Source organism: Dufourea novaeangliae, unplaced genomic scaffold (assembly GCF_001272555.1).
Source record: "Dufourea novaeangliae isolate 0120121106 unplaced genomic scaffold, ASM127255v1 scaffold165, whole genome shotgun sequence".
NCBI lineage: Eukaryota > Metazoa > Arthropoda > Insecta > Hymenoptera > Halictidae > Dufourea > Dufourea novaeangliae.
The window spans coordinates 615,763-631,270 of NW_015374045.1; the positions used below are offsets into that span (position 1 = coordinate 615,763).

Genomic DNA, 15,508 nt, shown 5'->3' on the forward strand with positions numbered 1-15,508 from the left:
ATCGTTCCGGAAGAAAGTTTCGAAGCTCGATCGGCCGGGCGCACGCTTTCAGGAAGCGGAATAAAAGTGTAACCGCGGAGTCGTTAACGTTCCCTCTTCTTGTCATCGGGCTTAATGAATATGCAAAGGAACACGGAAGTCGCCTGTACAAAAAGAGGAACGTTTAAATCAATTTGCGAGAAAAAAAAAAAGAAAAAAGAAAAAAAACATAGCAAACCAGAGGTACGTCGAACTTACTCAAGGTTCTTCCTCCGTGTACAGAGTGTAATGAGTGATCAAGATGGGCCAGAGACATTTATCTTTGCCCAGCTTTGTAAGTACATGACACTTCGTAAAATAGGTGTTCCTAATGGGGCGTAAAATCGTGTCTAATTTTCACGCGACTCGCGTTCCAAGCAGCGCGTGCTGCGAATAACGTGTCGGCCGTGCCTTGTCCGAGTTCACGTTAATGACACTTCTCGCGACGGATAAACGCGTGAACGTAACATTAATTCACGATCGCCAGAGAAAACACGCGACTACTGATAACCGCCACGAGAAAATCGGATCGAGAAACTTTCATCTTGCGGACTCGTCGTAACGTTAACGAATTATTATTATACGAATCGTTTCGTAGGACGATCGAACGCCCGTGCAATGAAAGAGAAAGATCACAAAATTTCAGCACGATCGAGCGAACGACAGCATTTGACGAAAGTTCTACGGCCGGAGAAAGGGAAAACACCGCTTTTAACAGTATGAAATTTCCCGGTGAAACTTGCGCGACGTACCTGGTCATCGTATCTCGCGAAGAACTCGCGTATGAACACTGCCGAAAGCGTCTCGTGTATTCAACGCTAATTCTTTCGATATCAATCGATTTATTTTAATTCCCCACTAATTATCACCCATCATTAAGCTTGTAATTAGGGATCAGACGCGAAACGAATTACGCTTTCGTGGACAGGTGTCGTACGCGAGTTCGTCGCAACGCGTTTTACACATATATACATAGCAGGTAAAATTATGTCGTCTCGTCGAGGAGAGAGCGATACATTTTCTGTTGCACGCCGTGACTCGCATTTCTATGCGGTCACCGAAATTTATCCTGCGCAAAAAATGAAAAATATTACCGGAGGAACATGTGTGTCGGTGCGAAGTTCACAGCCGCAGTGTTCGAAACATAACCGGCTCGTTTTGGATATCTGGTTTTCTACGTGCTCTCTAATTTTAACGAGCTGAAACGCTTCTTCCGTCTTTTTATTAACGTAAGTAGAAAACTACCGTTCGCTTAACTCGGGCCGTCAGTGATTCCAGTATTTCGAGAACGATTTCCTCCTTAATCTACCAAACATATATGTACGTTATTCGGAAATACTTCCAGTGCGTAAGAGAAATCGCTATGAATTTAATAAACGTTTCGAACAATAAATCTTTTGGACCAACGAACAAACGGACACGCTTCTAGGAAGGTGTCTATAGCTAACGTTCCTTTGCCTATCTTGTCCTATCTACGGCACCACACGAAACGGTTTTAAGCTCAATGCGTGTCGGCCTATGGTGTCCGCCTGTTGGCGTTCACTTTTCGATATACGGGGAGGTTTGCTCCCCCACCATTTCTCCGGGCACTTTCATTACTACCAAGATATTCATCCGGCGAGGCCATTTTTCTTACCATTGCCAGCTTCGTCGTTCCAGGTGATTCTTGGCCCTCGAACGCGAAAGAACCACACGGAGGACGGCACAGGACACGCGCACACGCACACCCAATCTTGGTGCTCGTTGCTGCCCGATCGAGAAAGAGAAAGAACTCGTGTTCGAGATCATCGGGGGACGTGTGTCGTGTGGAACGGGTGTCGCTGCCTGTTTCTCTCGTCCAGTCTCAGTCTTCACCGTGATCAGTTCATGATGAAAACGGAAGTGATTCGCGTGGATACACCCTGGAAGGCCACGAAAATGCGACCCGACAGATTTACGTGATCTACAGAGATAAATAATATCAGTGGATATATAATATTTCGATTCACCCTGAAATCTCGTAAAGAAAGAAACACAAGTACCGTGCGTTGACTGTGATTCGATAAATTAATCCCTCTTCTGCTGTGATATATCGATACGATCGCCAGTTTGGAAAAAGGACACTTAACCCGAAGCTTGATGACCTCTCGATCATGATCAGTTGAGATTAACTTAATTTCTAACGATCTTATTAGACCGGTGGAATTAGTGCAATTAGTTATTATTATTATTATTATATATATTGCAAAACGATGAACCACACGTGGATCTCTATTCTGTTCGCGTTCGTCGCGATATACGGGGTGAAATCCTCCTCGAACACGTCGGAGATTCCCGTGCAGGATCTTCTCGGGGATCAACGAACAAGGACATTGGTGGATGTTGACCGGATCCCGGACAGAAATTGGACCACGCTGACGGAGACGCTGGACATCTTCAACGTGCGTTATCTTGCCAACAATTGGACCGATGGGTGGCATCCCGTGGAGGAGCAATGCGGCAAAGACATCACGCGATACATCCAGGGACTGAAGAGACACGAGGGATGGGCCCTGAAAGGTAAAGTCGAATTAACAACACGCGACAAATGATTGGTCCCAATAGACGGATGCGTGGCAAAGATTACCAGTCACGAACGAGACTCGCATTTCCTTTTTTCTTCTTCTTTTTTCGTCGGTCATGAAACCGCACATTTTACTCGCGTGGAGACAAAAATTTCTTACACAAATAGAAAGTGTAACCCGTGGTTCCGCGTAGGAACGGACATAATTGCCGGGTCTGCTTGGCACGACGCACGTGATTCCGCCAACGTTAAACCGGGATCGCAGACCCGCTGGAAAACGAAATATTAAACGCACAATTTAACGCGTCTGTTATTTCGCAAACGGTTGAAAACCTAACCGTCCGAACTCACTATGGGTAGATGAAGAGTTTATTCGTATTATATATTTTGCAAAATGATATATTGAAATTACAATTTAGCCGAAAACTTTTGGCAGCCACTGTACGTATAAGAAATCGAGAGTCGTGATACAAGTATCGGTCGAATTTCACTTTTCGCGACACAAAAGAACAGGCTCGCCGGCGGCTGGTCGTGACAAACGAATAAACTTTCGATGCTTTTCCTTCTTCCCTCGGTCAATGCCGTTTTTCTTCTGGCTAGGAGCCTTCCTCCGCGGTTCTCGAAAGTTCATACGATCGATAACGATCGTTACGGACTCGTGGACGGTTCAATTAAACTGGCCGTGTTTCAATGTCCTGTTTTCCACGTGCGATTTATTAACCACGGCCAATCGATTAATCGGACGGTTTTGTTCGACGATGAAATAGCATCTCGGAACGGCGACAAAACGATCCGTTGCGTGCAGGTAATACGCGAAGAATGCCACTAGACGTATACCACGATCCACGCAATATCTAAGAATAGACAAGGTATTTATATGTACACTTTCTTCGTATATACCTTGCTGCTACGCCTTCGATTATCCCTTATCCAAGGTTGTATCTGCGGTACGCTGAGTACAGGTGAAAGGGTTAGATTAAGTGTGTCATGGTTGTCCCTTCGCCTCTTCCCGCGCGAAGACACAAGAACAAGAAGAATAATTGTCTGTCGAGGGACGATAATTCTTGTTGGTCAAAGAACGCCGATTTAATAGTCACAGGAACAGATTCAACGTGCACTAATGAGTAGCGATCGAATCGACGACAAAGGTTTGTTCGGTACAAGTCGAATTCATCAATCGATTGATTATTCAATATTTTTTAACTAGAAGTTTTCTTGCTTTTATACATATAATTGCGCGTGCTCTATCGATAAGTAAAAGGTCGCTCGGAGAAGGAAACGCGCCACGGACACCTGGTGAATAAAAAAATAAAAAAAAAGGGGGCAACAGTCATGGCTCGTTTCCTCCGTCGAGCTTTGAGTTCGTGTCCGATCGTCGAAAACCGGCGCTGCGGTAGTAACTGGTTTACCCTGTCGATGTGCCTGCACGAACGTTTGAAAATTGGAACACGGAGAACGTAGATAATATTTTCTATACGCAACGAGCAACACGAAACGGACGTAATAAAAAGATTCGTCGTGAAATTCAAGAACGACACGGGGGGACATGTATTTGACTGTCGATTCTCGAATAGTCATGGACATTGAATTCGTACAGCTATTAGGTATTCTTTTTCCGGGTAGACAATAACCTGTTCGCAAATCGAATAGTCGTGTCTATAAACCGGGCCTAAAGAGAAACAAAACAGGTTCTCGCCCACGGGTACTTTCGACATCTATTCCGTTACGATGAGTATAAGTCTTTTCAGTTCAACGGACAAGGAACGACCAGCCGTCGGTTAACTTCAGGAAAACAACTTCGAGAAGCCGATGCGTCTTGATAGAAGGGTAATATAGGCAACGACAACTTTTCCAGGGACGAAAGGAGAAATTCATTTTTTTCCCTTGTTTGATAACCGCAGTTTTACCAGTATTTCCCTCTGTTCCTGGACGACAGTAATGATTTCGTTAAAGGTTCTATGTTATCGTCCGATGTTCATTGTTTCCGGGCGAGAACTCCGCCCAGAACCGAACTCTCCCCAATTTCCAACAGCGGAAAACACACGGCGGCGAATTCATTCGACTTTCTCCTCTCTGTTTGAGCCCGCGTGCTCCATTATCGTCATCGGAAGTTGAAATTTGTACAATTACACGAGGAAAAGGTGAAAGGTGCGCGTCTGCTAGTCGTTAGGAGAGCATTACCGTTATATGACATTTGAAACGCCGCCTCTTCTCCCCCGGGTGTCCGCCATTGTGGGAACGGGCATTCTCCCGTCGACTTTCCTGTTGTTGCTCCTCGATCACGGGTGGCTTCTGGATTGTCTTTTAATCGTATCAACGGCTCGAGTACCTGGATCAAGAAGTACATATTCGATCAGGTGAAAGGTGTACAAGAAACGGATGATGTTTTGCAAAACGGATTGCGTTACTTGGTTGAGTGATAAGGAGACAGAAAGTCGGACACGAATCAATCTTTTTTAGTAGGTCGAAAGAAAGTAAATAACCTCCGTGCTAAATCGTTCCCTTCGACTGTTATTCAACGCGATGATTTCTCTATTTGGTTCTCGAGCGCGTTCACTTCATTGCTTATAGATAAGAAGCCTATTAATTTACCTTATTAGATTTCTTGCTATTTTCCATGAATGTATCTTGCTACTGTAATTGAACTGTTTAATAATAGTTCTTTGGCTGTTGATCGTTGGATCTACGAAACCTATTAAATAGCAGTCGGTAGAAAATGTGCTAATAATCCGCCACGAATCGCGCCGCCGACGACTTCCGTCGGCGTGATCCAGCGGGCGACCCGCGCGACGACGACATCGGCGTTAGAAAGTTTAAGGAAGACGCGTGCGGAGGAACACCGGCGAACCAGAGAAACCGCGGCAGTTATCGAAATTACGTCACGCTGGATACAAAAACCCGCGCGTGGCACAGGGAGAAAGGATTACGTGTAAACCAGGGGCTCGTGAGCGCAACTTTCACGTAACCAGACTTTTCTTAAATAATCCCCGATCCTTTGCATCTGTTTTTCTTATTAACGGTGACATAACGGGTTGCTGGCCGTACCCTCATCTATGCAGACTGGCCTTCCGGATCGTGTAACACGCTGATCACGATCCATCGGCGTCTCGGAGACTTTCAACGAAGCTGGTGTTTCCTACCTACAGAATATAACAGACGATATAGAGTAATGCAGTTTCTTCGTGTCTTTTTCGTTTGACCATAATCATTTTGAGAAAAGTCTGAGGAAGAGATACGTATTACCATCCGTCAAAAGCGTGGATCCGTGTTTTGTACAACCTATTACAATAGTATGTACACTCCAAATCAATTGTTCTAAAGCATCCCATATGCCTTTGAAACCTATTATCTCATAAACTTGTAATTACATACCAGATATATTCCAGCTGGTTTACTCATTTTCAGTCGCAGGAATTCGAACCGTTTGAAGTTGCGCAATATGTTTTGGACCAGCTTTGTATAATTCCGAGCGCGTACCAGTCGGCAAGGTTTACTCGATCTCTTCTCGCGCCTGATTAATGTCTCGACCACGAATTATTATGTAAGCAGATACTCCCTTATGTACTTTCTACGTGTTTCCCTCGCGAACAAGTTTCCTTCGGCGTGTACGTTTGTACGGCCGAGTGGACCGTGTGTATACATATTCGCATCGCAAACGTTTACTTCAACGAAGAACTTCCTGAAAATTTGACGTAGGATCAGTCAAGTGGAGTATATATGCGCGGACTCGAATACTTCGTCGAGGAGAGTTACGCTCGAGGCATTAACGTGCATCGTCGAAAAAAACAGAATGCACGAAGAGTAGAAAGTGTAGTACTACCCGCATTGGCGTATTCGACTTGCGTAACAGCCCAAATGTATTTGCGAGTCCGTTCATTTTTCATCTCGGAATTTCTGTCTGTGTTGTCCAGAATAATTCCAGCTGAACTGATATTTATCTTCCGCATAGAAAACTTTTTCTCCTGTGGTTCATTTCGAATCATCCTATGTGTGCGTGTAGGTGGCGATCGAAGCTAAATAGCGAGAGGAGCCTTAAAGGCTGGGAGGCAGGTAGGCATGCAGCCGGAGCTCTGTAATTAATTCCGCTTGGCAAATCAACCGATATCAATTAGGAAATGCGAGGAAAACGTTTAACGTTTTCGCTGACCGATCACCGATTATGGGACAACCTCGAAACGCCTTGGTTGCCGCAACCCACCTTTGGAAACGCCTCGTCTCGAGACGATGCGATGTCCTGGCGTGCCCAAGCCGTTTTCACTTTTCGTTGTCCGTTGGAAAAGTTGCGCGCACGTTATAATTTCAACTTTTCTTCTTCTTTTGTTTCCCCTCGGGAGTCTCGCAACGCTCGATAGGTTACGTAACGAATCGCCGAAGAGACATCCTCAAGCGTCACGGTTTCACCGAATCGGCGTCGCATCATCCGTGACCACGTTGTCTTGCGTTGTCTTTCGTTCGAATGCATTATCGTCCCGCGAAGGAAAAATGACGAACCGATCGGAGAATCCCTCGAAGGGACACATATTGTGGATACATTATACATCCACTCGGGGCTATGGTCGTAATCGACGGCTGTAAATTTACATCCGAAGGAAACTAGTCAAGGACACATCCACTGGAATGCTTCACGCATAATCCGTAAAAACAGATATACATACCTATACACACGATCATCCCGCGGCTGGACATTAATATTGCGACACGAGCGGACTATGCAAACGAGAGCCTTTCTCTTTCCGAATTACTTTCCCCGCGGCCATCCAGAGAGCGCTGTTCAGCACGTTCGAGGTTCAATCTCTCGGAAATTAGACGATAGATCGTATTGTCACGGTCAATGATCGACGATAGCCGACGTCGAAGGAAAGTGGTCGTTTAGTGTCGATTGCTACAACCAGACCCGAAATTAACCTACTTTACCGTTGCTTTTCTATCGATCATTCGTCTGGTGGAAAGATCGGTTCTGCAACATATTTTACAAGGTTAGGAACATTATACTCGGCCCTGTCTGCACTCGATCAGGACTGCTCTGTCTCTCTTTCTCCCTCAATTACTACGTACACACCGATTCGCTGCTCTGGGCGCGTGATTCCGCTGCTTTTACAAACCCCCGGAGTGAACAAAGTGGCCAAGCCAGCGAACCGAAACCAGGTGTTTTTCGAGCCACGTTTTATTGCGATAGCCCATGAACTTTGCCGGTGGAGCCTCGACCATGAGAATGGTGATCTAGCCAGGAGACCTCCTTGCAAACCGGTCGCCGTCTCGTTACGCGAAACCTATCGAATTCGTTTCCCGCTTTCTTTCGCGAAATAAACGAAACGTCATTTCGTCGGCGGGAAATGATCTCGTTCAATGGCGTCGTGACCATCGATCCTTTCGTTTTCCTTGAACAGAAGATACGAACATTGAGCCCGGGGCCACAAGGCTGAACGACTGTTGTATAGGCCGAATGTGTGCATCTCGTGCGGCACATGTGAACAAAACCCAGACAAAATACGTTAGATCGTATCTAACGAAAGCGAACACAGGTCACGTGCGAGGATCGAACTTGACTTTGCGGAAAAGTAACAACCGAGGAACCGTAAACGCGTGTGGAATCCCGATTGTGTGATTCGAATTTCCGACACCCTGTGCACGCGACTTGCATCGGCCATTGCGCGGACAGAATCGACAATAGGATTCTGTCCGTTGTTGGATATCGACGGGGGTTGGAAAAGAATTCTAGTTACGCCAATGGAGTTGGGTAATGTTTAGCAGCAGAGTAAGCAAGGTCAAGAATTACTTTCGAATTAAGAGGATTCGTCGAAATTCTTTTGATCCCGGTGCAAAGATCGCAGATGACGGGAGACCGATACGCGCACGCTGGAAACGGAGAAATTTCACCGATGACGATGAGGCCTGATGGGAATGGGAATGCCACGTTCGGTGCGCTGGTTACGAAATATTTCCATGGAAACTTCTCTTGAGTCTGTCCGGTTTTTTTTCGTTTGCGCGTGCATGCTACGATGACGTTGCAATTCCATCCCTGTAACCGCAATTTATCGTTAATGTAACGGAACTCCATGATTAGAGACTGGATCACGGTACAAACCTGAACGCCACCGCCAACGACGATTAGATAATATTACTTTCTTCCCGAATAGAAAGTTCTCGCCGGTGAACGCTGTGGATATCTCGCTCCCGATGTGTGTCGTAATCCGTTGATAATGAAAATTATGTATTAACTGACGCGAACGAACGAGCGTTCCCTCATGAAAATTGCCCGGTGTTGCGACACACTGACGAACACCGGTTTGGTAGGCTGGCTTCGAATTGAATCGAGTGAAATTGTCGATTACGCGTATTCGAATTCCAACGAACAAAGTTGCGGATGAGTGCTCCGAAATCGTTGACCGTTTGAAAAAATACATGGTAGAGGTCAAGCGCGCAAGCACGTTAGCTTCAAAACATGCTGGTTCACTTTCAACGGAATTTTGAGGGAACAGATCCGGAAATGGTCAGTCGGACGGTCGAAGGGAAAGTGGCTTGACTGACAAAAGTGGGTCATTGGTTAACAACTAGTCATTCAACGCCATAAAACGCAACCCACCGATGTTTCTTTACGCGTCCTATTCGAATCGGTCGATTAAGGTTTCCGAGATTCTAAAATAACCGTTCTCTTTAATTTCACAGCGGATGACTCGTCGGGCCGATACACGAACAGTTTCTTTTGGGGGAATTCGTACTACGTTGGATCCTCGACCGAGTGTATTTATATTAACGAGGATTATGGACGAAAGATCAAGCAAACGGTTAAGGAAACAGGGACGGAGGAGGTGGAGGAATTCAATACGGAACCGCGGAGAAAGAACGCCGGTCCCAGCGCGAACAACCTTTGGACCGAGTCGGCTATGATCAAACCGCCGTACAAACTTGGATTTTATATGATGACGATATCGTTGAACGCTACCTTGTCGCCGGTGGTAAATCGATAACTATCTGTAGATATCGCGTGGGGTTTTTGGAAAACGTAAAAATGACTGCAATATTCTTTTACAGACAAGGACAATTTATATGGGAGTGTGTTTACCCTTCTCGTGCTCCGCCTCTGATGTCTCTGTAATAGCGAGGCTTGCGGCGAGCGATTTCGCAGGGAGACACTCGTCCATTGAAAAGATACGCGACCAACACGATATGTACGACATGTACGAAGATCCCATGTTCTGGATGTTATTGTATGTTCAAATAGTATCAGCCACGGACACCGATCCAAAAGCCTCGTTCCAACGAATATTGATACCGTGAATCATTTCAGTGGCGCCACCGCTGCGGTATTCTTTCTGATGGCGCTCGGTTCCGGATACGACATCTACGTGACACGGAAATATACTCGAAGGAACATGATTTACGATTTAGAGAGGCACGCGAAGCTCGAGCAACTGACCGGCAGAAGTCAGAAATCGTTAAGTGGTAAGAGTTTTCCCTCGCGAATCTTTTGCGTCCTTCCTGTTACATTCCTCTTTCTCTGATAATCGAGAAATAGTGTGTGTAGCACAGGTCCCCTCATTGAGAACGAAAGGGTGACACGTTTAACACTTCACAGACTATCACAGGACTAGGACAGTAGCAGAGACAGTGACACACTTTTATTATTATATTCCGTAGCTTTTCAAGGTAAGGTCTACCTTCCTGTTCCAGCGGCTGAAGCTATAATCGGCGGGTCACAGACGTTGGCGATCAACAACAATAATGATCACGAAGGTAGCCTACGATCCACCACACCGGAGGTGCATAAATTCAGTAAGCGAACGAACGTTTGTAAAGGTAGGCCGACGTGTAAATAAGGGAAAGGTACCCAAAACCTGGTCGATCTTGTTCGTAGGCGTGATCGAGGAATTGCTGCTATCTTTCTCGGTTCCGGGGAACGTGAAAATCATCTGCGACGGCAAAGTCGGCGGAGACACGATCAGCACCATCCACGGTCTCAGGGTGATATCGATGGCCTGGGTGATACTCGGGCATACGTGCATCACCGCGTTCAAATATTCCGACAACATGGAGTATCGTAAAGTCGTAGAGAGGAAGTTCCTCTTTCAAACGATCTCGAACGGAGCGTTCAGTGTGGACACGTTCTTCTTCATGGGCGGATTGCTCGTCAGCTTCCTGTTCTTCCGTACGAACGCGAAGGGAGAGCTGAAGACGCTGACACAGGGTACAAGGGGTTTCGTTTCAGGAAGTCTGAAATTCATCGGTCTGCTCATCTACCGATTTTGTAGACTCACCGCCCCGTACATGTTCGTACTAGGCGTAGTTCAGGTCGCGATGAAATGGTTCCATTCGAACTCTGTGTTCGAGCCACCGACCGCAGACCATTATAACTGCCAAAATTATTGGTGGAGGAACTTACTTTATATCAATACATTGTTCCCGGTCGACCAAATGGTGAGTGTGTTATTGTTGTTTAAAATCGGCGTACGGACCGATAGAAAGGTACCATTACTCTCACTCCGCGACACCTGCATCGCGGATAGAAAGTACACATTGGTCGCTCAAGGTAGTTTCCCCACATGCCCTCGACAGGACAGAGTTCAAAGACGACCAGAATATTCACCTTGACCGGCCGATTTTTTCTTTTCTACCCTCGATGTAGTACAAATCTTTTCGAGCCACTTTGGTAGGTACTGTTGTATTAAAAGGGGACAATAATTAACCCATGCTCGTTCTAGTGCATGATATGGAGCTGGTACGTCGCGGACGACACTCAATTTTATGTCATCGGCGCTGTGATATTGGTCTTAGCGACGAACCACTTCAAAATCGCAACGTTCTTGCTGAGCGCGTTGTTGCTCAGCTCCTGGATGACAACGGGTTACATCGCTCTAGTGAATAATCACATGCCGAGCTCCGATGACCCGTTAGCGCTTTTCGATAAAATCTACGACAAACCATGGACCAGATTGGGACCGTATCTAATAGGCATGGCGATGGGCTATTTCCTCTTCAAGACTGATTGCAAAATAAAAATGACCAAGGTGAAATAGAACATTTTTCCCTGTCGATCGCAATTACTAACACGTAATATCTATTGATCGGTATTTTACAGACGACAGTCTGCGTCGGCTGGCTTTTCTCTTCGGCCTGTCTACTGAGTTTGTTGTACGGGTTGTACGAAGCAGAGCTGAGCCCCCTGATGGCGGCCGCTTATTCGTCTTTGAGTCACAGTGTCTGGGCACTTGGTTTATCGTGGATCGTGCTTGCATGTAGCACGGGCTACGGAGGTAAGTGTCTTACCGGCAATGACACAACTGTTACACTCGTTAAGACATAAAAAATTCAACGACATATAAATTACAATATGTAATCGTAAGAAGAGGTAAATGTCGCACTGAAGCTGCCTTCAGTTTCATGTTCTCCTCGCCCCGTACTTACGTTAAACGGAGGCGTGCAGAGAAACTGAACACTCCTGTTACGAAGATAACGACGGTTCGTCGATGTTCAGGATAATGTAAAGTAACAGATTCACTGTTTACAGGATATGTCAATAGCATTCTGTCAGCACCGATACTGTATCCGGTCAGTAGAATAACATACTGCGCCTACTTGATACATCCGCTCGTGATTCGGCTAACAGCTTTGAACCTCGATTCGCCGTTTCACTTAGGGAAATATACTATGGTATGCTCCTACAAAAAATACGAACGTCTTGTTTCCTCTCAATATATATACTATATAAATTTTCAGGTGATCACATTCCTTGGGCAACTGGTGCTATCCTATTTATTATCCTTCATCATATCGTTATCGTTCGAAGCTCCTATAGTGAGTATGCTGAAGATACTTTCACCGAAAAAACGGAAACGCATACAATGAGGCAGTGATATAGCTGTTAAGCAGAGCACACGTCTGATAAAATTATTTATAAACGTCTTTATTATAAGTAATTGATGTAAAAAAGAGAATATAATTACGAATCGAACGAGAACAACGACGAATTACAAACATGGTGTCGCGAGTCACCTGAATTCTTTGCGTTATTGCAAAAACATGTAGCGTTAACTTTTCTATGTATTGTTACATATATAAAATAAATTATTTGTCTTTGTATACTTCTTTACTCTCGTCTCCCGAAAGATGGTACTTCGCACTTTGCTGTTGTGTATAAAATGTACGAGTAAGTAGTATACACTTTTTGTTACAAAGTTATATTGGGTTCTAATTAATGTTTCAGGCAGTCGTTGATGATTCTTAATATTATAATATAGTAACAAAGATCAAAGTAATGGATTCATAGGCCACCATCTGTCGCAACTTCAGTAGGGATTTCAACATAGTGGGGCCCTCGATTCATGAACTCTACTAACTTCTGCATCGTGCCTGCATCAAATATATTTGATTCTGCTTGAGACAGCCGTTTAATAACTTCATATTTAGCTTCTTTACACTCCTTGAAACTCTCGATATTTCTATCCAATAAGAACTCTATAAAACCTGGAAAAACGGATATGTACTCTTGACCCCACACCTGCGACGCTACAACCGCCAACACTTCTAAGCCTGCGTGTCTAATATCCGCGAATGGTTGCCTACATAATCCTAAAATCATAGCCAATGGTTCGTCGCAAAGACAATCGAACCACGACTTCGTTAATGATAAAATTCTGTTGTCCTGCTCTGTCTTTTGCACATCGAGTATGAGAGTCAAACTATTCAGCCCGCGAATTCTTAACGCTGCAGGCATTTTTTGTATGATTTCTGCGATTTTCTTTAAGGCACATGGCATTGCATCTCCTAGAGCTTGTAGAGCATATTTACCTTCAGCGGTTACAGAAACATTTCCCAATGTATCTAATGCAACACCAAGGATAGCCTGATCCTCGCTCTCTATTACTTCAAACAATGCAGAGACTACAACCGGATATTTTGAAAAAATCTCATTAGGCCAAAGACGTGCGACATTCCCAAAAAACTTCATTAACCCAGGGATCAACAGATTTGACAGTGGATTCTCGTTGGCTTGAGCTATCTTCTGAACCAATTTCCTCAACACTTCTTGCTGTTCCAAGTAACTCAATCCTTCCTCCGTCAATGCCAATTGTGTCAGAATTTCTAACGTAGATACTTGAAGCAACATATCATCGCTTTCCAAAATATTGAATAAACTATTTAAAAATCCTGACTCAGCTGAAGCTTCCAGGCCTTGCTTCGAAGACTTTGCTATATCTGCAATAACTTCATATACACGGAAACTGATTGTGTCATTTTTTACTACAAATCTAGCAAAACTCCTTAATAACTCCCCAGTGTATATAATTTGTAATCCACTTGCATTTTTCCCAATCTCTTTCATTATACACATAGCACACTTGGCTACCATTAAATTGTCATCTGCAATTCTATTTATAACAGCAACAAGTAAACTAATGTCTGTAAGCAACATTGTCACTTTGTGTGGATCAGATGCAATACATAAAATTTCATGTAATACAAGTGATCTAACTATGGCATCAGAATGACTTATCAATTGAGAGAATTCAGTTGAATATCTTTGATATATTTCTCCAGGCTCCAGCAGAGCAAACAATGTCTTCAAAATGTCGCATAATTGATTTACAAACTCTCTGTAAAAGAAAAAGTAATAAATTTGTAATTTTACAATATCCTTCTACTATCTGTTATCTTACTAAATACTATTCATCGGGACATTTTGTGATTAAATATCAGTGCGTTATTGAAGATTATACAAAATCAGCGATGTCATGGTACCTGTCATTCGAGGTTAGTTGTGTAAAGAATTGACTGAAATTCAAATTCTGAGCGATCTGCTCGGATTCTCTAGTATTTAAACTTCCCAACTTGATTCTTATTTCTGATAGGATATCCTTTTTCTCTTCCACTGAGTTTAGTTCGCCTAGACGAACAATTTTCGACTGTAACCACTCTGCCATGGCATGCGTATTGACATTACTTAACATTAGTACGGTTACTACTGGTTACTACCAGTTACTACGTATCTATATATTTGAAATCACAGCCATCACACCACAAAAGACAGTATCGCGCCATCTAACTATAAGAAAATGATAACAATTGATTAGTAGTTTCATACGTTTTATCGTAGATAACGCTACAAGTGATTTCGACATTTTCCATAAAAAAATAAATATTAATTAGTCATACACAACAATTATTAATGTACAAAATCAACTCGGTGGATTTAAACAAATAATTTGATAACATTAAAACAAAGAATACAATGAACAGTATGATTCGATTTAAAGACAGTGAATTCGTTGTATTTCCCGGTCATTTTACACTTCGATAGTTTCTGTTGTCCTTTTCCTACTAATATTTGATTATCTATCCTCAATGTTTATAACATAGTAGAGATGTGATCTTAATCTTCATATACCCGGTGGAGGCGCCATTGATCACGCGGGGTGAGAATGTGGGGTCACGGAGCCCCCGAAGCATGCTGAAGAGACCCCGTGTGTGAGATGTATGATGTACAATTAGAATTTCAACGATTTATAAATAAAAGTACACACGGCTGAACTCAACGATAAATTTATTAATAAAATTATTTACAAAACTTAGGATCGATAAATTAAACATCAAAACTGAACATTTGAAATAATCAATAAATTATTAACAAACTTCAATATTCAAAATTAACGCGCAAAACTACAATCAAGTCCCGACATACATATTTATTTATCGTGTATATCTTATATGACGGATATTGTTTGGAATTTATACATATGTTTATTAGAGATGGCGTGCAAAATCACTAACAGTGATTTATCACAGTGATCGCCGAATCACGATCACGGTCGTGATTTAACTTCATTCACAACCGTGATTGCGATTTTTCTATCTTGGGTGAATTTGCTCACTGCGATCGTAAGTCCTTGATCTTTAAACAGAAAAACGTATTCAATATGATTTTACGATAATTACATTACTATTCGTGTTTGT

At 43.6% G+C, this 15,508-nt stretch overlaps 2 protein-coding genes across 2 annotated transcripts; one reads left to right on the forward strand and one right to left on the reverse strand.

Moving 5' to 3' along the window:
• Positions 1 to 2,249: 2,249 nt before the first annotated feature.
• LOC107189607 (nose resistant to fluoxetine protein 6-like) lies at positions 2,250 to 12,403 on the forward strand. Its single transcript, XM_015578172.1, has 10 exons — positions 2,250 to 2,556; positions 9,227 to 9,516; positions 9,593 to 9,768; positions 9,849 to 10,003; positions 10,199 to 10,333; positions 10,416 to 10,975; positions 11,260 to 11,565; positions 11,637 to 11,811; positions 12,066 to 12,208; positions 12,275 to 12,403. Exons 1-10 carry the CDS (start codon positions 2,250 to 2,252, stop codon positions 12,401 to 12,403), a joined length of 2,376 nt encoding a protein of 791 aa, XP_015433658.1.
• Positions 12,404 to 12,449: 46 nt separating this feature from the next.
• LOC107189617 (26S proteasome non-ATPase regulatory subunit 5) lies at positions 12,450 to 14,480 on the reverse strand. The gene is made up of 2 exons (XM_015578184.1): positions 14,297 to 14,480; positions 12,450 to 14,151 (listed from the first exon to the last, which is right to left on the reverse strand). Exons 1-2 carry the CDS (start codon positions 14,476 to 14,478, stop codon positions 12,819 to 12,821), a joined length of 1,515 nt encoding a protein of 504 aa, XP_015433670.1. The 5' UTR covers positions 14,479 to 14,480; the 3' UTR covers positions 12,450 to 12,818.
• Between the last annotated feature and the right edge of the window lie 1,028 nt (positions 14,481 to 15,508).

Coding starts and splice junctions, on each gene's coding strand:
- LOC107189617 (XM_015578184.1), bottom strand. CDS start 14,478: ATGGCAGAGTGGTTACAGTCGAAAATTGTTCGTCTAGGCGAACTAAAC. Junction 14,152..14,296: donor CAACTAACCTCGAATGACAG/GTACCATGACAT, acceptor TTTCTTTTACAG/AGAGTTTGTAAATCAATTAT.
- LOC107189607 (XM_015578172.1), top strand. CDS start 2,250: ATGAACCACACGTGGATCTCTATTCTGTTCGCGTTCGTCGCGATATAC. Junction 10,004..10,198: donor AAGTCAGAAATCGTTAAGTG/GTAAGAGTTTTC, acceptor TATATTCCGTAG/CTTTTCAAGGTAAGGTCTAC. Junction 11,566..11,636: donor GCAAAATAAAAATGACCAAG/GTGAAATAGAAC, acceptor GGTATTTTACAG/ACGACAGTCTGCGTCGGCTG.